The 26,246-nt window shown below is 52.0% G+C and overlaps 1 protein-coding gene across 1 annotated transcript in view; it reads left to right on the top strand.

The window, feature by feature from the left end:
* Positions 1-24,508, top strand: part of LOC119094291 (homeobox protein MSX-1) — a 57,357-nt gene extending 32,849 nt beyond the window's left edge. The window contains exons 3-4 of the mRNA XM_037217364.1: positions 21,251-21,417; positions 24,314-24,508. Of these exons, the coding sequence (XP_037073259.1) occupies positions 21,251-21,417; positions 24,314-24,508 (362 nt within the window). The remainder of the gene's footprint in view (positions 1-21,250; positions 21,418-24,313) is intronic.
* Positions 24,509-26,246: the final 1,738 nt, after the last annotated feature.

Below are 26,246 nucleotides of genomic sequence, written 5' to 3'. Positions count from 1 at the left end.
AACTCATAAAAACGGCAACCCCCTTCGTCCAATAATCTCACAGATCCCTTCACCAACCTATAGAATTGCAAAACGTCTTAATGGTCTTCTGTCCCCATATCTTCCCATGTCTTACAGCTTGTCATCAACGGATGAGTTGATTGATATAGTGCGATCCCGTCAACCTAAGGGCCTACTAGCCTCTCAAGATGTTGAAAATCTATTTACAAGCGTGCCTATGGAAAGAACCATATCCATCATCCTTGACCGCGTCTACAATCATCCTGAAATTCCTCCTCTCAAAATATCAAGGCGCCTTCTTGAACAATTACTAAAAGCCTGCACGTTGGAAGTTCCTTTCCGCGGGCCTGATGGCCGAATGTATTGCCAAATTGAGGGTGTTGCGATGGGCTCACCTCTAGGACCTCTATTCGCTACTTTCTTTATGGGACACGTAGAAACCGACATACTACAAAATGACGACATAAGACCGGACATTTACTGCCGCTACGTAGACGATATCTTTGTAGAAGTTAGGGACATTGACCAACTAGGACATCTCGAAAACACCTTTGAAGAACGGTCTGGCTTAAAATTCACAACAGAGCAAAGTGTGCAAAACGTAATACCCTTTCTTGACGTAGCTGTCGATGGACAAGGACAACAATTCAAAACGACTATACCGAAAACAGACTAACAACGGACGGTGCTTAAATGCTGACAGTGAGTGTCATCGACGCTACAAAATTAGCGTCATAAGGTCCTTTCTTCGACGAGCATTGAAGCACTGCTCTGATTGGACAGGACTACATTCAGAATTGACACGAATCAAACAGATTTTGGTGAACAACGGTTTTTCAAATTCTGACATTGAAAACGAGACGCAACGACATATGGCAAGACACTTTGACAGCAAACCAAGGCAAGACATCCAACCGACCTTCAAACTGTACTATCAAAATCAAATGACATCTGCTCACAAACAGGACGAAAAAGCTTTACGGGAAATTATCTCTCAACATGTTAAAGGCAAAAACGACCACAAAATAGACATTGTCATTTACTATTGTAATAAGAAAATATCGAACTTTCTCATGAGAAACAGCCCAAACAAACCCGACAAACTGAAATGTACCAATGTAGTGTATCAATTCCAATGCAACATCGAAGGCTGCAAACTTCGTCCCACACACTACATTAGTGTGACCACAACGACACTCTCACGACGCCTGACAATGCACTTACGTGACGGGACACCTTTGGACCACATGCGACAGGAACACGACATGACATTGACACGACAACAACTGACAGACAGCACTGACATTTTACGGACGTGCAGTGACAGAAGACGCCTTCAAATTTGTGAAAGCATATTCATTAACGAACTCTCTCCGGCCTTAAACAGACAGACAAATTCTTGCAGAACTCTTGAGCTACTAGGTGGTGGGCGGTGAGCACTTCTGATGTGATTGTGACAATAGTGTTCCCATTGTGTCTTTGTGATGTTCCCATTATGAGTGTTTCTTACATGTATGAAGATGAAAACAGCAATCCGTCTTACTTCAATTAGTTATGCTTCATTTATGTTCTTCGTACCAAAAAATGTTTTCCAACAGAAGTGCACAATTTTTCATCCTTTAAAACTCAAAACTTATTTCTTGTGCAATTTAGTCTTCTCCGAAGATGAGATCAGATCTCGAAACGTTAGAATGGAAGGAGTGATGAATATATGAGTAATTTTGTGCGAACCATCTTTTATCTAAGCGATGACGCAAAGTCAAAGGCCCGGAAACTAGAACGATGCATCAAAGAGCCCGTCAATGCTGAGCCAGCAGTTATTTGTAATCAAACATGTATATATATATATATATACATATATATATATATATGTATATATGTATATATGTATACATACATATATATGTACAGACATACACATGCATGTTCTTCTGATCACATATTTATATGCTGCAATGTGGTGTTTAAGCTTTATTTGAAATAGCATCAGTCCTGACAGATATACCACTTTGCACGGTCGAAACCGTTGAACGTGACATCTGCCTGTGGTGTACGGTTAGCACTGCTTAGAGCGCCTCACACGTTTTGCAAACTAGAATGTTTTTTCCATGAAGCCTTCCTTAAAGGGACATGTTTCCAGCCTACCAATCCGTTTTTTCTTAGCATCGTATGAACTACATTTGTTCCACGCTCTCGAAGATCCAACAAATCGCACATCTTTCACCGAGTGCCCAGTAAGGTGAAGTGGATGGATGGGGGGGTAACCTACTGATGATTTGGTTGTCCTGATGGTTGATTGCTGGTCTGCACAACGATTGTATCAAGTTCGTCCCGCTACCTCACCCGGCATAACGTACGCACCGACACACCTTACGATGAATGCCTTTGGACACAAAATATTATTTTTATATTGAAAACCAGGAACGGGGCTTCGACATTTTGCCGACCTTATTATCACTCACGCCACAAATAAGTTAGTCCAATCCACAGACGACCGCGCGGCGACTTCTTATCTTGACGTCAACCGAATTCTGCACATCTCGTATGGAAGCATCTTGCATGGTGCAACTCCTCCATGCCTTCCTAAATCACTTTGTCGTATATCAGGTCCCCTTTTCTGCTTTTTCCTTAGCTGTCGACCTCTAGAAACAGTTATGTTGGTGCAGACTTATGGGCTAGTTGGCAAAGCAAGAAATGTCCAAGGCACCACCGCAAGACCCGTACGAGTAGAAAATAGTACATAGGTGCAGTAGAGACAATACTTGGCATGTTTCCAGACACAGGATTGCATCGTAAAACCACTGTTGTATGTGGAGCCAAACCCTGCACCACAATTTAATTGGGAGACGTGCAACACGGTACGTCTTAACCGGTTGCAGTATTTAAGCACGCAACAGCCCATGGGTACCTTACGTGCTTTGTGAGTCTGTGCCATTTTTGGATGTCCTTACGACTGAATATCGACCATGTAGACTGGTGCATCGCTGCCACCCTTGACTGACGCTTTGTGTGCACCACTTGGTGTGAGCGTGTCGCGGTTCCCTGGCTGTCGCTCCATCGCTCCGTCGCTCTGTCGCTCCGTGGCTATCGCATGTCAGTTGAACCCCAAGCAGCCGCCGTCCACCGCGGTTGTGCCCGTCGGGCAGGTGTTGTCGCTCCACACGCTGAAGCAGCAGTCGCCGGAGCCGCACGGCGACAGCCCGGAGGCGCAGCCTGGCCGCACCACACCAAAAGCACCCATGAGTGGCAGCGCCTCTTCAGTGGGCGCTCGAGTCGGAAGAGGAGGGAGGTAGTACGGCCGCACGTTGGAGATGGTGGTGCTGATGCTGATATGCGGCTGGCCGCCATTAGAGGCGCTGCTGCTCTCTTGGGTCTTGTCGTGAGGAGTCATCACGTTGATGTTTGTGGAGTGGCTGGGCGCCGTGTCCAGCTCAGGTGCCGCGGGCCGCGGCATCCCATAAGCCAAGCCCAACACCTGGAACAGGTCAACGACGCCGTCAGGTCCCGGAGCCGGCAGTGCTCGGTCATTGTGCGCATCACGGCGTGCGGGGAATAATGTCTGAAGTCTTGTGATGGGCATTGCCATTGGTGCAAGCTACCCCAACGCACTGATGTGCTGTACACCCGTGGTCAGCTCGGCTGAATGACGAGCCGGACACTGGGGCTACTAACCCGTATGTGATGAGAGTGGTGGTTCCACTCTACACAGTGACCATGCGGCGTAGATGTGTCATGCGTCTGGGCCAGGAAAGTCCCGAGCTGTGCCCTCTCCCCCCCCCCTCCCGTGTGTCAACTGACCGCTCCAGTTACACGGGACCAGCCGGCCTCCCCGTCTCTGCCTTCCCAGTGGTGGGCAGCCTCACCCCGGCGTCCCCTCCCCCCCTCCCCACGCGGTACAGCGGCTGTGCACTGCACCGGCAGCGGAGGGGCACTCGATTCATGATGTCGCTGGTGCAAAGGCAAATATCACTTAAATTTCAGGCTTTGGCCTCATGCAAACTAGATGTTTAACGACCTTAGAAAAGATCATGTGTGTCGATGACGCATGATTCATTTATCGATGATTGCATGCATGGACACCTCAGCGGCCGCCGGGCAAAGAGGTCGGGTGTTCTCGAAGAAAATGATGCGTGACAGATGGCCGACAGCCTATATTTTCATTCCGATGAAATTAAAGAACTAGGCAATATGTCGATGACTCGACATGGAGAAATTTGTTGAAACATGCAGGCCGGATCTAGAATGGCTATAATACGGCAGGTACTTGTAGTTCGTGAGAACTCGCAGCAAAGCGTTGTTGCACCTGCCCAGGAATACTTTTTAGGTATTTCCTAGGAAACGACGTCATAGGAGTGTTTCCGACACAGTCCCCGGGTTTATTCGTCGTTGCAAGGATGTTTGAAGGTTGCAGAGATTTAGAACCAAGAAGTGATTATAGAACACGTTTGGGAGTGACGCTTGTCCTAGCACTCGAGATGAGGCTTAAGAATGCACGCGAGGACATGCAGTGTGACAGTAGTAGCTAAACGTGCATGACAGATAAAGGAGCAAAAGTTGGTGGTGCGGTGTGAGGGAAGCATTTTCATTCAGCTCAACTGAAAGACCTTGCGGTATGCCAATGACCTGGAATGGAAAGGTTTCTTGAAACATGCTTGCCAGATCTAAAATAGCTATCAGCTCAGCTGGTTTAAAGGTAGTCATATAATGCTGGGGTACTAGTCAAATGATGATGGGCTAGTTCGCCGAATAATGCGTCACTAGATCGAATGTGAAGGCTTACAACACACAATGTATTACTATAAACAAAAGGGGTAGAAAGTTTTGTATCGTATACCGATAACTGTGGGTATTTTTCTCAGCTGCGAGTGACTCAAGTATCACAGCACGCTCTCACGTCATGTAAGACGCCTAAGACATCCATGAAGAAATATTCACTTTCCGTCAAGAAACGCACATTCCTCTTCTCTTTAACCCTTGCGTGCGAAAGCGTAGTTGATAGTTCAAACAGGCCTTTATTGTATCCCTTCTAATGTGCTCTTGTGGCAAACTCCATGACGATATTGTATGTGAGTGTGTTATTTGGAGTAGCGATCCGTGATATAATGAAATGCCACTTAAACTGGTCATGTATTCCGTGACCGCAGTTATCGCCATTATCTGATGGTTAGCTCGTTGTGCAAAAGGGTACCTAAAGGCTGGCGTCGGGAATTATCTGAATAAGCGGGCATATGTCACGTGATGTGGAATTATCCGAGACCACCGAGACCACTGTGACTACAACCGCGCTTGTGAGGGGATATGTCCGCACTGGTGACGTTCCGACTGAAGTGGGATATTGTGACCAAAATCATTACACATTGCCTAAGCGCCTCACAGATGGGTACAGCGTACCTGCAGGAGAATGCCCACGGTGCACACTGAGCTGATCATGGCGGCGCACTGGCGGGAGGTCTCGGACGGCTGCTGGGCGCCTGCAGGCGGTTGCAGCTGGCAGGAGACTGCACTGGGCAGAGCGGGTGTGCACAGATAATCCTTCCGCAGCAGCTCAATGGGCAAGCTTAAGATCAGCGCAAGGCCGGCTGATGTAAAGTGGATTTTGCCGAGTAACCGGAATTGGTGTCGATGACGAGTTGAATTTTTTGAAAAGCTATTAATGCCATGTAACTTGACTCGTTCAATCGACCGGCTGTAATGAACAAAAACGGTGCCGATTTTCGATTATTGATTGTGACCCGAGGTGCAAAAAGACCATTTTATGCAGAATGATACAGTCTGACATGTAGAGACCAGATACTATAAAAATCGAAGCCCTTACACTAACAGGATGTACATCTGTAAAATAAAACTGAAATGCACAACCTTACCAACGGAAGTAGATACTTGAAAGAGCATAGAAGATAAGTGTTGCTGACCGTACGGTCACCACAGTGACCAGTCAGTAAAGTGTCGAGCCAAACGCTTTGCCGCCGCCGGTGTCAGCGGCCTCTTTGCCGGTCAGGTGAGGTCAGAGAGCGGGGTGGGACAGGCAGAGCACTACGGCACGTTACGCTTTCTCGAAAGAAGTATACTTTGGCCCTGAATTTTACGTTCGGATGGTGGGATGAAGGCTGCCGTAACGAGCTGTCCTGATCGTGGCTATCACCCCAGAAATTCATCCATTCAAAAGAATCAGACCAGGTCTTTAAAGAAAATTACGTTCACCCCACATTAACGTAATACAGCTAGACACACACCAAAGCTGTTCATAAAGCTATTGTGATATCATTGTGTGGAAAGCAGTGTGTGTGTGTGTGTGTGTGTGTGTGTGTGTGTGTGTGTGTGTGTGTGTGTGTGTGTGTGTGTGTGTGTGTGTGTGTGTGTGTGTGTGTGTGTGTGTGTGTGTGTGTGTGTGTGTGTGTGTGTGTGTGTGTGTGTGTGTGTGTGTGTGTGTGTGTGTGTGTGTGTGTGTGTGTGTGTGTGTGTGTGTGTGTGTGTGTGTGTGTGTGTGTGTGTGTGTGTGTGTGTGTGTGTGTGTGTGTATGTGTGTGTGTGTGTGTATGTGTGTGTGCGTGTGTGTGTGTGCGTGTGTGTGTGTGTCTGATGACTCCCAGTTGTGCAAACGCAATGATGCTAAACGTGCGAAGGGCACCTGGAACACTGAGATGGGTCTCCCAATTGGGACGCCAAATCTCGGTTTGACAATACACCAGTGTCGGGTTCGCAAAATCATAAAAAGACTAACCAACAGACTCTCTATGTGAGGCTGTACTGTTTACACGGCGTGACCTGGATACAAGTTCGCTCATGATGCATTCAGCTCTCGACAGTGACAATTGTGTTTATCAAGCGTCTTGGTCCCCTGTGTCCCATTGCTCTCCGCCCTTCTACCGCTTTTTTCTTTTCCCTTGTTTTCTCTTTTTTCCCGGAGCATCACGATATGTCTCTTACCCAGTCCTTTGCTACTGATGGCGCGGCTTGCAGCGCAGCCCCCGTGCTGCGGCTCATCCAGCATATCCTGTTAGCGACTGGATGGCTTACGCCGGTTTCTTTGTGTGTTGCTATGATCAACCAGAAAGAAATGCGTTGTGTCTGAAAACCACACAAAGGCTGTGATGTACACAGACCGCACAGATCTCATTTAACCGCCTCGCGCGATCCACCCCTTGCAATGCATCCTGTGTCATGGCAATGTCATGTTCGACACACATGTTGTAGGGCCTAAAATCAATGTTAGCTTTCTTAAATTCCGCATGCAAGACTTGCCTGGGCTGGCTCCTTCTGTCGGGCTCCGTGATGACTTGTTCGTCCCGGCCTCCTTTCTTGATTCGAGCGAGCCATCACCCTGGACCATTCTTCTTCCTTAGGTTTGTAGCATTTCGTAATTCAAGAAAGCAACCACATATCCAGAAGGCCTACTTGCGTACTGCTCTGGAGAACACAATGTCTCTATTCAGTGAATATGCTCAATACTTCATTGTTTGATGGCGTCATCGTACCTTACACAACATGGATTGGAAGTCAGTTGACTGCCATTATGTCTGGAAATCGTTCTCACAAACTCCAAATATGAACGACCTGACAATCATGTTTTTCTTGGCCTTGGTCGCCAACCAGAAAGTCACGCATCGCTCGTCGCACCACGACTGGTGCGACACGAACGAGGCAATAGCATGGAGTTGCCAGTTGTTACATAGATGGTGTCAAAAGCCACGCATGGTCTTTGAAATCATCATCACATCGTCATGGGCGCTGCATGACCGTTTGCAGCCAACGTGTCCAAAACTCCAAATCATTATCATTACACGGAAACGAAGCCAGACACCTTCGGTAAACGACATCTCCAACTCACACGTCCGCCGTTCAGATGCCACATAGCGTGCATTCGTCGCGTGATATACGTTCCAAAGAAATGGCTGCACTGAGTTGTTATTGCGAGCAAGGTCACAGCTCCAGTGAATCTCACGCGAACTATGCCTAAGGGAAATTACATTTGAGCGGCCCGACCCATCTGCCACGCCTTCTAGACGCGAGGCACTCATCAACCGCTGATCACGCGGAATGTGCCGCGTGAGCCCTGATCCCGCCATCCGACTGCGAATTTCCGGATCAAAGACGGTGCGACCATGGCTTAACGTGCGAAAGCTCAACGGGCTGCAATGCGTGACGCGGTATGTGCATTCTGCCCTCTGACATATCGCACATCCGCTGCTACCGGCCACAGGCCACCCCAGTCAGCAGCAAAAAACGATCGCCTTGAGCGACTCAAACCCACCCCATCACTTGGGGGTGATTCGGAAGACAGGCGAGCATAGCTCTGCGTTGACGACGTGGCATGTGTCGCCGTTGTCTAAACCGGCCTCGATCGCAGCACGTGACCTGAGCCGGAGCAGGTACGGTCGTGAAATAAAACAGATGTATAGTCCTATTTGATGCAGGCAATATGCAATCAGAATATTCACAGTTTTTGCGGTGATTCAGTCTTGTGACTGAAATAACGAAATTAAAGATATGGTGAACACATTGATTGCATCAGTTACTGATCAGGATCATAGTAGCCCAAGTTACAAGCAATGCTACGTGCAATTGTTTCGCTAATCCCATATGGATGGACTACGGCCCTGTTGCATGGACACTGCTACCTTGGGCATGTACATCATCGAGCACCCTCTGTATTGACATATTCTTTATTGGCTGCTAACACAATCAAAAGTCTCCAAAGTACGAACGGTTGCAAAAAATGTGATAAGTTTTTAGTTAGGTATGGTGGGCTCGGAAAGAGTTGGGCCCCCACTGCTTTTCTGGAAATATTTCACAAGTGAAACATGACATGTGCAGCTGAGACATATTTTGCTAAAACGTAGTTGGTTCTTTTTATCGGGGGCTCCCCGACCCTGTAAAGGTTAAAGCGCCACACGACTTTATTTGCTTATTGAATCATGAAGGGGCCTGCCCAAATGTGGAGACGCTTAAACACCATCAGCAAATGTTGTTCATTACAGGTCCTAAAATGCTTCTACTTTTGGTGACGTGTATTTGAGTGTCTTTCGTGTTTTCTCCCATGTACTGTATGCTAGCTCTTTCTGGTCGGTGCAATGTTACGTGGCTATATCGAGATGTGGTCATAACGCTAATGGAAGTGATTCGAAGATTCCTCTCCAAAAATGTAAACATTTTATGAAACCACCGAGAACAGTCTTGCTTTTGGTGCGTGAGTCTCTCCACGATAGCAAGGCTGCTCCGTCAGTTATAAGGAAATTAAGTTGTGTGCCACTTTATTGCTATGGGCATGAGAAGAAGACATTTCAAATGGATTGGGGAACAGCATTGCGTGTTTTTGACAAGACTGGTTTGTCTGATCTATTTATGTGTCATCATGATGAGTCATCGGAGAGAATAAAAAGGCATACAGGTTTGTGTTATATTTTTGAAACCTTCGTCCATTTGTGTAGGATGCTGACAATCGCTTTAACACATTCCAAAAATGTAGGTAGTTCCGAAACGTTAGCAGAGGATATATATCAAACTTTGGTACCTTCCTTTTTAGTTTGCTGAGCGAAGTTGAGGTCAATCGAGCTCGATTACGTCATGTTTTTTACCCATGCCGTGAAACAAGGATGTTCTACCAACTTTGATCAACTATATATATACACATATATATACATATATATATATATATATATGCATTTATATATATATGTTTATATATATATATGTATATACATATAGTTATATATGTATATATATATATGTATATATATATATGTATATATATATATATATATATATGTATATATATATATGTATATATATATATGTGTATAGTTATATATATTTACATATATGTGTGTGTATATATATGCATATATATATATATATATATATATATATATATATATATATATATATATATATATACAGCATATATATACACACATATATGTAAATATATATAAATATACATATATATACATATATATATATATATATATATATATATATATATATATATATATATATATATATATATATATATATATATATATATATATATATATACATATATATGCACAGACATACACACGCATGTTTTTTTATTACATACCTATATGCTGCAATGTGGTGTTTAAGTTTTATTTGAAATTGCATCAGTCCTGACAGACAGATATACCACTTCGCACGGTCAAAACCGTTGAACGTGACATCTGCCTGTGGCGTAAGGTAACCACTGCTTAGAGCGCCTCGCACGTTGTGTACACTAGAATGTTTTTTGCATGAAGCCTTCCTTAAAGGGACATGTTTCCGGCCTAGCAATCCGTTTTTTCTTAGCATCGCATGAACTACACTTGTTCCACGCTCTCTAAGATCCAACAAATCGCGCATTTTTCACCGAGTGCCCAGTAGGGTGAAGTGGATGGATGAGGGGCAATCTACTGATGATTTGGTTGTCCTGATGGTTGATTACTGGTGTGCACAACGATTATATCAAGTTCGTCGCGCTACCTCACCCGGCATAACGTACGCACCGACACACCTTACGCTGAATGCATTTGAACACAAAAGTAGATGATTTTTATATTCAAAACCAGGAACGCTGCCTGCACATTTTTTTTATCTTATTATCACTCACGCCACAAATGTGTTAGTCCAATCCACAGACGACCGCTGCGGCGACTCCATGCCTTGAAGTCAACCGATTCCTGCACATCTCGTATGGAAGCATCTTCTTGCATGGGGCAACTCCTCCATGCGTTCCCAAATCACTTTGTCGTATATCAGGTCCCCTTTTCTTCTTTTTTCCTTAGCTGTCGGCCTCTTGAAACAGTTATGTTGGTGCAGACTTATGGACTAGTTTGCAAAACAAGAAATGTCCAAGGCACCACCACAAGACCCGCACGAGTAGAAAATAGTATACAGGTGCAGTAGTGACAATACTTAGCATGTTTCCAGATGCAGGTTTGCATCTTGAAACCACTGTTTTATGTGGAGCCGGTCTCTGCACCACAATTTACTTGTGAGACGTGCAACACGGTACGTCTTCACCAGTTGCAGTATTTTAGCACGCAACAATCCACGGGTACCTTACGTGCTTTGTGGGTCTGTGCCATTTTTGGATGTCCTTACGACTGAATATCGGCCATGTAGACTGGTGCATCGCTGTCACCCTTGACTGACGCTTTGTGTGCACCACTTGGCGTGAGCGTGTCGCGGTCCCCTGGCTGTCGCTCCATCGCTCCGTCGCTCTGTCGCTCCGTGGCTGTCGCATGTCAGTTGAACCCCAAGCAGCCGCCGTCTACCGCGGCTGTGCCCGGTGGGCAGGTATTGTCGCTCGACACGCTGAAACAGCATTCGCCGAAGCCGCACGGCGACAGCCCGGAGGCGCAGCCAGGCTGCACCGCAGCAAAAGCAACCCCTTCAGTGGGCACTGGAGTCGGAGGAGGAGGGAGGTAGTACGGCCTCACGTTAGAGATGGTGATGCTGATGCTGATATGCGGCTGGCCGCCATCAGAGGCATTGCTGCTCTCTTGGGTCTTGTCGTGAGGAATCATCACGTTGATGTTTATGGAGTAGCTGGGCGCTGTGTCTAGGTCAGGTGCCGCGGGCCGCGGCATCCCGTGCGCCAGACCCAACACCTGGAACAGGTCAACGACGCCGTCAGATCCAAGAGCCGGCAGTTTTCCGACATTGTGCGCACCGCGGCGTGCAGGGAATAAAGTGTGAAGCCTTGTTATGGACATTGTCATTGGCGAAAGCTACCCCAACGCACTGTTGTGCTATAAGCCCATGGTCAGCGCGGCTGGATAATGGGTCGGACCCCGGGGCTACTAACCCGTGTGTGATGAGAGTGGTGGCTCCACTCCACACAGTGATCATGCGGCGTAGATGTGTCATGCGTCTGGGCCAGGAAAGTCCCGAGCGGTGCCCCCCCCCCCCCCCCTGAGTGAACTGACCGCTTCAGCTACACGGGACCAGCCGGCCTCCCCGTCTCTGCCTTTCCAGCAGTGGTCAGCCTCACCCCGGCGTCCCCTCCCCCCCCCCCCCTCCCCATGCGGTACAGCGGCTGTGCACTGCGCCGTCAGCGGAGGGGCACTCGATTCATGATTTCGCTGTTGTCAAGACAAATGTTCCTTCATTTTCAAACTTTGGCCTCATGCAAACTAGGTGTTTGAAGCCCTTCAGAAAGACCACGGGTATCGATGACGCATGATTCATTTATCGATGACGGCATGCATCAACACCTCAGCGACCACCGGACAAAGAGGTCGGGTGCTCTCAAAGAAAATAACGCGTGGCGGATGGCCGGCAACCTATATTTTCGGATTTGTTGAAATATGCAAGCAGGATCTAGAATGGCTATAAAACGGCTGGTTGGTGTAGTTCCTGAGAACTCGCAGTAAAGCAGTGTTGCACCAACCCAGGGATACACGTTCTAGGCATTGCCAAGGAAATGACATTATCGAAGTGTTTCCGGCACAGTTTAAACCTGTTTTCGCAGATACCAACCGGTTTTGCATGGCTTCGATGTAAACAAAGGATATTTTTTGAAAGGTGAACTATTCTGTCTGCTACCATGTTGAAACTTGTCCCCAAAAAATCACAAATACACATTGTGTTGTCAGTTCCTGAGACCAAACTGGTGACGTACTTTGCGTAGATTCCGAGTTATAGCGCCAGTAAAGGCTGCCTAGTATTCTGACTACCTCGTATTAACTTCTCTCATCAATTGCGGGTTGGTTTTGGATCTGATCCTTATCTGCCAGCAGTCGCCAGTCCAGGACTGAGGGTTTAAAGAGGAAAGTGAGCGATGGGGCAATGCTGCAAACATCGTGGGAGACCCCCGACGCAGCCCGCACCACGGGCGTTCTCTGGGGATTGTCGGGGTGTTCGGACGGAGCCCCCGCTGGGCCGACCGTGAAGCCAGCTTATAGTTAACGGTCGGAGCTTACCCGTTGTTGCAACGATGTCCGAAGGTTGCAAGGATTTGGGACCAAGCGGTGATTTTAGAACGCATTTGGCAGTGGCGTTTGGCCAGATCTTAAATAGCTATCAGCTCAGTTGATTTCAAAGTGGGTACAGAATGATGGAGTACTAGTTAAATGATGATGGGCTTCTTGGCCGAATAATGCGTCACTAGATCGAAAGTGAAGGCATGCAAGACACAATGGAATGCCATAAAACGAAATGGGCAGAACGCTTTGCATCGTACACCGATATCTGGGGATATTTTTCCCAGCTGCGAGTGCCCCGAAGTACCACAGCACGCTCTCACGTCATGAAAGACGCCTCAGGCACCCATGAAAGAATCTTCACTTTCCGTCAAGAAACACGCATTCCTCTTCTCTTTGACCCCCACGTATGAGAATATAGTTGAGCGTTCAAACAAGCCTTTCTTGTGCCGCCTCTAATGTGCTCTATGTAGTAATGTACTAATGTGCTCTTGTGGCACACCCCCACGACGGTAATGTACAGGAATGTGTCATTTGGAGTAACGATCCGTTATATGATGAAATATCACAAACTGGCCAAGTATTCCGTGGCCGCAGTTATTACCATTATCTGATCGTTAGCTCGTTGTACAGAAGGGTACCTAAAGGCCGGTGTCGGGTATTCTCTGATTAAACGGGCACATGTCACGTAATGTAGGATGCTCCGAGACCACAGTGACTACAACCGCGCTTGTGACGGAATGTGTCCGCACTGTTGACGTTCCGACTGAAATAGGATATTGTGACCAAAATCATTACACATTGCCCAAGCGCCTCACAGATGGGTACAGCTACCTGCAGGAGAATGCCGGCGGTGCACACTGAGCTGATCATGGCCGCGCACTGACGGGAGGTCTCGGACGGCTGCTGGGCGCCTGCAGGCGGCTGCAGCTGGCAGGAGATTGCACTGTGCGCAGCGGGTGTGCACAGATAATCCTTCCGCAGCAGCTCAGTGGGCAAGCTTAAGATCAGCACAAGGCCGGCTGATGTAAAGCGGATTTTGCCGAGTAACCGGAATTGGTGTCGATGACGAGTTGAATTTTTGAAAAGCTAATAATGCCATGTAACTTGACTCGTTCAATCGACCGGCTGTAATTAACAAAAACAGTGCCGATTTTCGATTATTGATTGTGACCCGAGGTGCAAAAAGACCGTTTTATGCAGAGTGATACGGCCTGACATCTAGAGACAAGCTGCTAATATAAGAATTGTAAACCCTTGCACTATCAAGATGTATCTATGTTAAATAAAACTGAACTGCACGACCTTCGCAACGGAAGTAGATTGCACGGTCACAGCAGTGAACAGTGAAGAAAGTATCGCGCCAAACGCTTGCCACGGGCCGGTGCCAGCGGCCACTCTTTCGGTAAGGTGAGGTGAGAGAGGCTGACCTGATTGCTCACTGTTCGGCGTGATTGGGCCAGGCAGAGCATTACGGCATGTTACGCTCTCTCGAAAAGTTCTGCCTTGACCCGGAATTTTATGTTCGGATGGTGGGATCAAGGATCACGCAACAACCAGCCCGGGAGCGTGGATGCTCAGCCGAGAAATTCATCCATTTAAAAGATTCAGTCGGAGTCTTTGAAAAAGGTGGCGCCCGCCACACAATAACGTAATGCAGCTAGACACACGCCAATGCTAGACAGAAAGCCGTGATATCACAATGCGGGGAGATTGGTGTGTTGTGTTGTGTGTGTGTGTGTGTGTGTGTGTGTGTGTGTGTGTGTGTGTGTTGGTGGTGTGTGTGGTGTGTGTGTGTGTGTGTGTGTGTGTGTGTGTGTGTGTGTGTGTGTGTGTGTGTGTGTGTGTTGTGTGTGTGTGTGTGTGTGTGTGTGTGTGTGTGTGTGTGTGTGTGTGTGTGTGTGTGTGTGTGTGTGTGGTGTGTGTGTGTGTGTGTGTGTGTGTGTGTGTGTGTGTGTGTGTGTGTGTGTGTGTGTGTGTGTGTGTGTGTGTGTGTGTGTGTGTGTGTGTGTGTGTGTGTGTGTGTGTGTTTGTGTGTGTGTGTGTGTGATGATTCCCAGTTGTGCAGGCGCAATGATGCTAAACGTGCGAGGGGCACTTGGAACACTGAGATGGGTCTCCCGATTGGGACGCCAAATCTCGGTTTGACAATACACCAGTGTCGGGCTCGCAAAGTCATAAGAGGAACCAACAGACTCTCTATGTGAGGCTATACCGTTTATACAGGGTGACCTGAATACATGTTCGCCCATGATGTATTCAGCTCTTGACAGTGCCGGAGTCGAACTCAGTGTCGAAGTCGAGTCTCGACTTGCGAGTCGAAGTGTGTTTATCAAGCGTCTTGGTTCCCTTTGTTCCCTTGCTCTCTGTCTTTCCATCGCTTTTTTATTTTCCCTTTTTTTCTCTTTTTCCCGGAGCATCACGATATGTCTCTTACCCAGTCCTTCACTACTGATGGTGCGGTCTGTAGCGCAGCCCCCGTGCTGCGGCTCATCCAGAACATCCTGTTGCCGACGGGATGGCTTACGCCCGCTGCTTCGTCCGTTGGTATGATCAACCAGAGAGAAATGCGTTGTGCCTGAAGAGCACACAAATGCTGTGATGTACACAGACTACGCAGAGCTCATTCAAACGCCTCACGTGATCTACCCTTTGCGACGCGCCCTGTGTCGTGGCAATGTTATGTTCGACACACATGTTGTAGAGCCTAAAATTAACGTGAGTTTTTTTTAAATTGCGCATGCAAGGCATGTTTGTGCTGGCTCCTTTCGAACAATCTGTCACCCTCGACTGTTCCAATTTATTAGGTTTGTAGCATTTTGCCCATCAAGAGACTAACCAAATATCCAGGAGGCCTAGATGCGTGCTGTTGCTGTCTCGTTTTGAAACGATGCCGCTCATTTGCTCCGCGTACCCAACCACAGGCTTAGTATACCAGTAAAAATGCTTTATTTGTCCTCCTCGGCTGTAGTGAAACACTTAAACACCAGAATTGCTGTCATGTCAATGCCCGGACCTCGTTTAGACAGCACGAGAGATGTACTTAAGCTGTGAACTGTGCGCATTCTGTGAAGAAAGGCTGTTGGTGTTGAGATTCACAGTCACTTTGCTTAAACTATAATAATTTTAAAAAGCCCTTTCATGTTGTGAAGCGCCGGGTGGTGGTGCAGGGGCGATATGGGGACGGCGATGATGTGCCAGCGATGTGGGGACGGCGATGATGTGCAAGCGATGTGGGGACGGCGCTGATGTGCCAGCGATGTGAGGACGGCGATGATGTGCCGGCGATGTGAGGACGGCGCTGATGTGCCAGCGATGTGGGGACGGCGCTGATGTGCCAGCGATGTGGGGACGGCGCTGATGTGCCAGCGATGTGGGGACGGCGCTGATGTGCCAGCGGTGCGGGGACGGCGATGATGTGCCAGCGATGTGGGGACGGCGCCCGGCCAGTCACCATGGTTACAGATGTAATCGGTGGTCGCCGACGACTGGTTGACGAGTGCCGCCGACGGACGTGGCCGGCCTTCACTGCCTACTGATCACCGACACTGTACTGAGCTGACGGGTCCTGGCCCTTGCCGTCTGGGGCCATTCGTCCATTGCTGTCAATGATATGATGCAGCAACATTGATACTTAAGCAGTGGGATGCGTAGAAGAGAAAATCCACCTTTTTACATATTCTGTAATTTAGGCTGGTTTTGTTTTCGATGGGCCGATGGTGATTCTACGGCCAGAGAGCAAAGCTGACCCATCGGCCGACTTATATGGAATAATTACGACCGCTATTCACGCTCACTACGTTCGTGTGCGCATCAACTATTGTCCAATATCGGTTATCCAGAGAGCTATGAGACTTTTCTCTCATAGCTCATCCATGTGGCCATGACAACGTCGCGAGATGGAAGCGTGCCAGTTTCGTGAAAGCGTAAGCCCAAGAGTATTGTAATCCGATTACTGAGGCGCCGCGATGTTATCGGCCGCCGACTGTTGACGATAAGTGGCTGAATTTTTTGGCATTTTATGGATGATTGCGCGCGCGGACGCCGCCGGGCAAAAGCTCAATTTGAGAGTTCTTGCGCGCGGCACCGACGTCGGTGCATTATGATTATCTGGGCGGTGCGCGTTACAAAAGGCGCCGGCCCTATCGCCGGCCGGCATCGGTTGTGCGTCCGGGCGGTCCGTGTCATCTGCATACCGCACGGGCCGGCGGCCGCCTCCCGGCCTGCTGGCCGCCACGCATCGGCCGGAATGCGGGTTGGCGCGGCCAGCGCGTGGCCAGTCGGCCGCCGACCACGTGCCGCCCGTCGGGTCGGGTCGGGCCAGGTCAGGTCAGGTCAGGTCAGGTCAGGTCAGGTCGGGTCGGTCTGGTCGGACCAGGCCAGGTCAGGTCAGGTCAGGCCAAGCCAGGCCAGGTCGGGTCGGTTTGGGTCGGACCAGGCCGGGTCAGGTCGGGTCGGTTTGGGGTCGGACCTGGCCAGGCCAGGTCGGGTCGGTTTGGGTCGGACCAGGCCAGGTCAGGTCAGGTCAGGCCAAGCCAGGCCAGGTCGGGTCAGTTTGGGGTCGGACCAGGCCAGGTCAGACCGACTCGAGGCGGTTTGGGTCGGACCAGGCCAGGTCAGACCGGCTCGGGGCGGGTCGGGTCAATCTGCGACACCGCCCGCCCGCAGGCAGGCGGCACATGGGATGGCGTGATGAGGATTGGCGGCTGTGGAGGCATCAGCCCTTGTCGTCGTCGACGGAGACATGGGCCGACAATGTAGTCACGCAGCTCAAGTCATAGTGAGCGAACTGGGTCGGTGCTCTGAGACTCAGTAACGTGCAAATGCTGCACAGCTATGTGAACCATGTTCTTGGTCAGTAAGAAGGCAGAAGTAAGACGATTAGTAGAGGGTGGTAAGAGGATTAAAATGGGACATCGTCTATTTGTCACGTCGAATACATCCGTCCCTACCGTTACTATTCGTCCTCATGGGTTGAACAGCGTGGAGCTAGCCAAATATTTGTGGAACGCTGCGAGTGCGTATGCTCATTCCGTACCCACACTTGGCTGCGGTTTCTCAACTGCGCAGATTGCTGAGATCTGACGAAGACCAGCGGATCCAAGGTTTGCGCTCGAGCGCTTGTGACCTGTTCACACATCTATGCCGCCCATCTGTGACGGCATGATTGCTTTTTTTCTCTCTCCGAATATCCTGTCTTTGTTCTCTCTCTCCGACAATCCTGTCTCGGGTCACTTGCAGTTCGCATTCTGGAAATGTTTGGCAACTTTCAAATGCTACTTGGAATGTCAGGCAGTTGCGTGCACTAAAAAGTGTTGGTTTATTTCTCATAAAACAGGCAAAATGTTTAATTCCCAGGAGCGGCTTTAGGCCCGCAGCTATAACCAAACAGCTCACAATTGTCACTTAAGCTCTGTCTGGCCGCAATGCCACGGACGAAGACACCATCATGACAGCTCCATTACAGCCTTCTCGGCTGTCAGGATATCCATGTCATTGCCCGTAGTTTAGCAGAATTATTGCGGCGTAAAAAAGAAAAATACTGACAACATAAAGCAGTCGCGGGGTATGCTGAAACTGTACCGATGCAGGTGTTAACTAAAAATATTGCTCCTGACACAAAAACAAACAAAATGATTGGTAACCGTGATGTTGCAGGAAAACAGTATCATTTCAAGTAGTTTGCACGTGACATGGAAATAGTTTGGCGCGTCTTTAAAAGAGCTATTCTTCTTTTTGCAGACATGCGCATGGAGTTGCAACCAGTGGTTTCAAAGCTTCTGGCTTGAAAATGGACCGACGGTCGAGCTGGCAGGTCGACTGTTCAACTTGAAAAGCATGTTCCAATGAGACTGCTAAGAATGCCTGTTGCTAACCAATCTCGTTGAGTGGCATTAATTCCTTTGGAACATCTCGTTGCCGAATTTTCAGTCAAACCCTGACTGGGTAGTGGTAATGTTAGCAATGGTACATAAAGATCACTGCGAACAGATATTTCCCATGTTTTCGATCAAATATTCTTATTCCACGTCTTTCGACCCCGTAGCGTACCGAATGTTGATCTAGATGGTATGTCGACGGGGCGAATAACTTCCGGGAGACTCCGGCTCGATCTGCTTACTACCCCGTTCCGGTCAGAGCTCCTTTAGGCATTCTTTATAGGCTCCATGTTTTGCACTGCTCAGCTCACGGACTCATACCCTCAGCCAAACACGTACGCACGCACGGACGCACGCACGCACGGCCGCAAGCACTGGGTATCGCGGTGTCCGGTGAGGTAGTGGGTGACGTGCTGCAGTGTCCGGTGCCAGGTGACGTGCTGCAGTGTCCGGTTTTCAGGTGACGTGCTGCAGTGTCCGGTCCCATGGTGACGTGCTGCAGTGTCCGGTCCATGTGACTGCTGCAGTGTCCGGTGCCAGGTGACGTGCTGTGCAGTGTCCGGTCTCAGGTGACGTGCTGCAGTGTCCGGTCCTCAGGTGACGTGCCTGCAGTGTCCGGTCCATGTGACGTGCTGCAGTGTCCGGTGCCAGGTGACGTGCTGCAGTGTCCGGTGCCAGGTGACGTTGCAGTGTCCGGTGGCCAGGTGACGTGCTGCAGTGTCCGGTCCATGTGGACTGCTGCAGTGTCCGGTCTCAGGTGACGTGCTGCAGTGTCCGGTCTCAGGACGTGCGCAGTGTTCGGTGCTCAGGTGACGTGCTGCAGTGTCCGGTCCCATGTGACCTGCTGCAGTGTCCGGTGCCAGTGACGTGCTGCAGTGTCCGGTCTCAGGTGACGTGCTGCAGTGTCCGGTCCCATGACGTGCTGCAGTGTCCGGTGCCAGGTGACGTGCTGCAGTGTCCGGTCCCAGGTGACGTGCTGCAGTGTCCGGTCTCAGGTGACGTGCTGCAGTGTCCGGTCCCATGTGACGTGCTGCAGTGTCCGGTGCCAGGTGACGTGCTGCAGTGTCCGGTGCCAGGTGACGTGCTGCAGTGTCCGGTCTCAGGTGACGTTGCTGCAGTGTCCGGTCCCATGTGACGTGCTGCATGTCGGTGCCAGTGACGTGCTGCAGTGTCCGGTCCAGGTGACTGCTGCAGTGTCCGGTCTCAGGTGACGTGCTGCAGTGTCCGGTCCATGTGACGTGCTGCAGTGTCCGGTGCCAGGTGACGTGCTGCAGTGTCCGTGTCCAGGGACGTGCTGCAGTGTCCGGTCTCAGGTGACGTGCTGCAGTGTCCGGTCCCATTGACGTGCTGCAGTGTCCGGTCCAGGTGACGTGCTGCAGTGTCCGGTGCCAGTGACGTGGCTGCAGTGTCCGGTCTCAGGTGACGTGCTGTGCAGTGTCCGGTCCATGTGACGTGCTGCAGTGTCCGGTGCCAGGTGACGTGCTGCAGTGTCCGGTGCCAGGTGACGTGCTGCAGTGTCCGTCTCAGGTGACGTGCTGCAGGTCCGGTCCATGTGACGTGCTGCAGTGTCCGGTGCCAGGTGACGTGCTGCAGTGTCCGGTGCCAGGTGACGTGCTGCAGTGTCCGGTCTCAGGTGACGTGCTGCAGTGTCCGGTCAGTGACGTGCTGCAGTGTCCGGTCCAGTGACGTGCTGCAGTGTCCGGTGCCAGGTGACGTGCTGCAGTGTCCGGTCTCAGGTGACGTGCTGCAGTGTCCGGTCCCATGTGACGTGCTGCAGTGTCCGGTGCAGGTGACGTGCTGCAGTGTCCGGTGCCAGGTGACGTGCTGCAGTGTCCGGTCTCAGGTGACGTGCTGCAGTGTCCGGTCCCATGTGACGTGCTGCAGTGTCCGGTGCCAGGTGACGGCTGCAGTGTCCGGTGCCCAGGTGACGTGCTGCAGTGTCCGGTCTCAGGTGACGTGCTGCAGTGTCCGGTCCCAGTGACGTGCTGCAGTGTCCGGTGCCAGGTGACGTGCTGCAGTGTCCGGTCCATGTGACGTGCTGCAGTGTCCGGTCTCAGGTGACGTGCTGCAGTGCCGGTCCATGACGTGCTGCAGTTCCGGTCCCATGTGACGTGCTGCAGTGTCCGGTGCCAGTGACGTGCTGCAGTGTCCGGTCCAGTGACTGCTGCAGTGTCCGGTGCCAGGTGACGTGCTGCAGTGTCCGGTCCCAGGTGACCTGCTGCAGTGTCCGGTGCCAGGTGACGTGCCGCAGTGTCCGGTCTCAGGTGACGTGCTGCAGTGTCCGGTGCCAGGTGACTGCTGCAGTGTCCGTCCAGCTGACGTGCTGCAGTGTCCGGTCCCAGGTGACGTGCTGCAGTGTCCGGTGCCAGGTGACCTGCTGCAGTGTCCGGTCCCAGCTGACGTGCTACAGTGTCCGGTCCTCAGTAACATCTGTTGTGTCCACTTCAGGCCCGAAGAAAGAAGGTGTCCAGAAGCGGCGGCTGGGCCGCAACCCTCGCATCCCCTTCTCCACGCACCAGATCGCCCTCCTCGAGCACAAGTTTCGCCACAAGCAGTACCTGAGCAGCTATGACGTCACAGAGCTGGCCTCGCTCCTCTGCCTCTCACAGACTCGGGTAAGCACCACCTCTGGAGGAGTACACGCTTCTCTTACGAGCCCGGGTAAGCACCACCTCTGGAGGAGGACACACGCATCTTATATGCCTGGGTAAGCACCATCTCTCGAAGAGGACAATCCTCTTACAGGCCCGGGCAAGCACCAGTGCTCAAATTCGCTGCTCTTGCGGACTCGGCAGCCCTAAACCAGGGCTCACTCTTCTCGCAGGACGTGCTGTGTCCCGATTTAGGAGGAAGTCTCACTCTTCCCACAGACGCAGTCAGGTACCAGCTGTGGGGGATTTGCTGCTCCCACAGATCCGAGGAAGCGTTAGCTATTCTAAAAAATCATTCAATCCTAAGTGGGGTGGCTGATAATTTTTGTCAGCAAGTGAATCAATAGCTGCAAAATAATCCATAAATACCTGACTGCCTGTGTTGACTGGATGCGTTTCGCTTCGGTATCTATGTCAACATGCCTTGCTGCCATCCCTATGGCAAAGGGAATGCTGGTAAAAAGCGAGCCGCCTGGAAAGTCCATGACACACTTCCAAGCGCACTTGCCAGTCGTCCCAAACCGACGGCGACGAGTTTGTCAAGCGTGCTTAGCCATCACCAATGAATTCCTGAGTCCCAAATAATATCCCTGGTGCATCATGAGACCTTTTAGCTCGGAAAGGTTTGGAACTACTGGCATACTTATGTTTCTTTTTTATACATCCCGGGTCATATGGTGCTCCGATGATAATGGCCATGGTTCTAGTGCGAAATATTTGAGGGTCGTCATTCCCCGAGGTAAGCTGTTAGTCCTATAGATGACGAGGGCTGATCGATAACAGGCCCATTACCAGGCGGTCCTTCCGCCCTGAACGAGGCCCTGGTCAGGACCGGCGCGCCCATTCAGAGCCGGCCGCGTCAGCTTTGTCCGCGCGTGGCAGCTCATCGGGCTCCTCAGCTGTGGACCAGCCACATTCCGCGCGCTCTATCGGCATCTGGATCACACGCGGAGCGGCCGGGCCGGCCCTCCTTTTGCATGAGCTGTCCGAGCGGCCGCTCGAGCCGCCGCCGGTCGGGCGCGGGCCGCCTCGTCGACGGATCCCCGACCGCCTGCCGCTTGTCTCGGGGGTGCACGTCCCATTGGCCGCCGCCTGTAATTTTATAGGGGGATTATCGTCTTGTTATAGTACATTAGAGCTGTTGATGTTGTAGGTGAACGCGGGCTGGTGTGTCAATGCGGGTTTATTTATGGCGCTAACGGCTGATTAGCCGGCAACAGAGGGATGGGAGCGAGAGCGCAGCCTCGGCCGGGGGGCCGAGCTCGCCCCAGCTGGCCACTCCACAATAACAATGTGGCCCCGGCGTGGCGCGGCGCGCGGCAGAGGCGCCGCCAGGCCAGCCCGCGTGGGGAGACCCGTCAGCAGGCTCTGACACACCCGGCGTGGACCGGTGGCGCAGCGGCGTGCCACACCGGACGCGTGCGGCCGCTCAACCGACAACTGTCATGGGTTTCCCCCGAGCGTGATTTGCTGCATCCGCCACTGGTCGCCAGGTGACCAGAGCTGTCCAGCTTCTGGTTCACCGGCTCCGGCTGCCTCGCTTTGTGGGTCCTTTCAGTCTGTGTTGCGGTCGACTACTCACGCGACGGCGCTGGCCAAAACCTATTAAAGTTACGTCTACCTGCTCGGGTGCTCACGCAGCCCGCATTACTCAGATAAGGATTTTTTGGCGGGAGGACCAAAATGGTCACAGCAAGTCGAAGCGCCCCTTAACCCAAAATCATCGGGTGCCTAAAAAAGAAGACGAACATGACTTACCAAAATGAGCGTTGAACATTACGTTTCGTGGCGCGAATGCTCGTGAGTGGTTACTGTACACATGACAGTTGGTGGTGCTTCTCATTTTAGACCTACGTGATTCATTTAAGTTAAGGGAATGCTCCACATTTGAAGGTGCTGAAGCAAGCATCAGATATAACGAAACAAGCTCACTTATAGCTATAGGTGTAGTTTTAAGTGTAAAGACTGCTCTATACAGTACAATGTCTTTACTCCACTGTTTCTCTATCTCTCTCTTTCTTCCTATGCTCATCAATACGTCATGTGTGATTGCGTCATGAAGCGTGTGCATGACGTTGAGGTGCTGCAAAGCTGGACGTGGGAAACTGCCATCTTAGCACTCACTTGTAGTACTTCGATCTCTTGAGATGTGGCCGTGGAGGTGCTGGAGGTGTTTGCTGAATCAAATATTGTTATGTGCTCGTGTTTCGGCCTTTTCTCGTGGTGTTATTCCATATTTTCCGGGAGGTTAAGGAGTTTCCTTGAATTTACATACTCGGTTACGGCAGGTATTCGTAACTTATTCGATAACAAGTCTTATTTGCAAAGTAGCAAGCACCCGTGTCAACTCTTTATATCATGTAGCACGAAGCGTGATCTGTGATTGAAGCCAGCACTGGCTGCACAACATTGTTTAAGGGCCAATTGGCCGCTGTGGTATCTGGGAACCGTGTTCACGCAACGATATGTGAACAACTCGACGATTATGTTGTTTTTGGCCTTGATTCGCCGCATGGCCAATAGGGTGGAAAAAATTTGTATGACGTTTCTGTGGTGCCATGCGTGACTGGATGACCTTGAAATAGTCTGCACGAAACAGTTTGCACAGCTTCGCGGGCGTGTAGCTTAGGAACTAGAGGGCTTCAGGCCTTACGAAGGGCAGGACTGTGAACTGCACAGAATAATCTTCAAGATGGCTATTTTAGTTCAAAGCCCTTACAGATGCCAAGTACTCCCTTTAGAATTCGCCACGGGTTCAGACGCCACGAGGTGCATCTGTAACACTGCCTACCATGCGGATACCGATCCAGAAGTTTTGATGTGACCCGAACCGTCACTAACACCGCCTGTGCGCCTCCAGGTGAAGATCTGGTTCCAGAACCGTCGCGCGCGGGAGCGCAGGGACCACGAGTCGCGCTGCCGCACCGAGCTGCCCTCCACACTGTCAGCGTTCCGGCCGGTGGTGGCGGCGGCCGCCTCTCCCGCGGAGCTGCCGCCTCCAGACGCGGACCGTCACCAGGGCTCAGCAGCGGCCGCGGAGACGCTGCAGCCCTGAGACGGTCACCAGGGCTCAGCAGCGGCCGCGGAAAGGCTACAGCCCTGCAGCCGGCTCCGATGGGAGCGGTCAGCGGCGCTGAGGCCGGCGTCAGGGATCCTGTCAGCCGAGCCGCCGTCGAGACAGCGGAGGCGCGGTGACAGCCAACCTCGGCTCGGCTGGCCGGCTCTGGGGACGGCCAACCTCGGCTCGGCTGGCGGCCTGAGGACGGCCAACCCCGGCTCGGCTGGCGGCCTCTGAGGACGGCCAACCCCGGCTCGGCTGGCGGCCTCTGAGGACGGCCAACCCCGGCTCGGCTGGCGGCCTCTGAGGACGGCCAACCTCGGCTCGGCTGGCGGCCTCTGAGGACGGCCAACCTCGGCTCGGCTGGCCGGCTCTGAGGACGGCCAACCTCGGCTCGGCTGGCGGCCTCTGAGGACGGCCAACCTCGGCTCGGCTGGCCGGCTCTGAGGACGGCCAACCTCGGCTCGGCTGGCGGCCTCTGAGGACGGCCAACCTCGGCTCGGCTGGCGGCCTCTGAGGACGGCCAACCGCGGCTCGGCTGGCCGGCTCTGAGGACGGCCAACCTCGGCTCGGTTGGTGGCCTCTGAGGACGGCCAGCCTCGGCTCGGCTGGCGGCCTCTGAGGACGGCCAACCTCGGCTCGGCTGGCGGCTCTGAGGACGGCCAACCTCGGCTCGGCTGGCGGCTCTGGGACAGTCAACCTCGGCTCGGCTGGCGGCTTCTGAGGACGGCCAACCTCGGCTCGGCTGGCGGCTCCTGGGGACAGTCAACCTCGGCTCGGCTGGCGGCCTCTGAGGACGGCCAACCTCGGCTCGGCTGGCCGGCTCTGAGGACGGCCAGCCTCGCTCGGTTGGTGGCCTCTGAGGACGGCCAACCTCGGCTCGGCTGGCCGGCTCTGAGGACGGCCAGCCTCGGCTCGGCTGGGGGCCTCTGAGGACGGCCAACCCGGCTCGGCCGGCGGCCTCTGAGGACGGCCAACCTCGGCTCGGCTGGCCGGCTCTGAGGACGGCCAACCTCGGCTCGGCTGGCCGGCTCTGAGGACGGCCAACCTCGGCTCGGCTGGCCCGCTCTGAGGACGGCCAGCCGCGACTCGGCCGGGCCTCTGAGGACGGCCAACCCCGGCTCGGCTGGCGGCCTCTGAGGACGGCCAGCCTCGGCTCGGCTGGCGGCCTCTGAGGACGGCCAACCTCGACTCGGCTGGCGGCCTCTGAGGACGGCCAGCCTCGACTCGGCCGACGGCCTCTGAGGACGGCCAACCCCGGCTCCGCTGGCAGCCTCTGAGGACGGCCAACCCCGGCTCCGCTGGCGGCCTCTGAGGACGGCCAGCCTCGGCTCGGCTGGCGGCCTCTGAGGACGGCCAACCCGGCTCGCTGGCGGCCTCTGAGGACGGCCAGCCTCGGCTCGGCTGGCGGCCTCTGAGACGGCCAGCCTCGGCTCGGCTGGCGCCCTCTGAGCTGGTCGCTGAGAGGCTCCGTGGCCGCTGCCAGTCACACTCGTTGTTGACCGCTGTTTTAATGTGCGGAGAGTGAGAGCCATGTGCTGCTTATCAGTGCGCCAGTCTGCACGCATACAGAAGGGCGTCACAGATACGTGTTACCTCAGGCTTATCTGTCCTCGGTCGACGGGCGTTTTGCGTCGCGACAACTATCACAGAGACTCCCATCACGGTGTGATGAATACTCAGCAGCGCGGGGCATCACGCTCCAGGTCGGCAGGTCTGTCGCGACGCGTGGGCG

The sequence above is a fragment of the Pollicipes pollicipes genome, unplaced genomic scaffold (genome assembly GCF_011947565.3).
Source record: "Pollicipes pollicipes isolate AB1234 unplaced genomic scaffold, Ppol_2.1 Scaffold_4002;HRSCAF=4701_pilon_pilon_pilon, whole genome shotgun sequence".
In the NCBI taxonomy this organism is placed as follows: Eukaryota; Metazoa; Arthropoda; class Thecostraca; order Pollicipedomorpha; family Pollicipedidae; genus Pollicipes; species Pollicipes pollicipes.
Note: the sequence above shows the minus strand (reverse complement) of the source record. Positions and strands in the feature narration are given on the sequence as shown.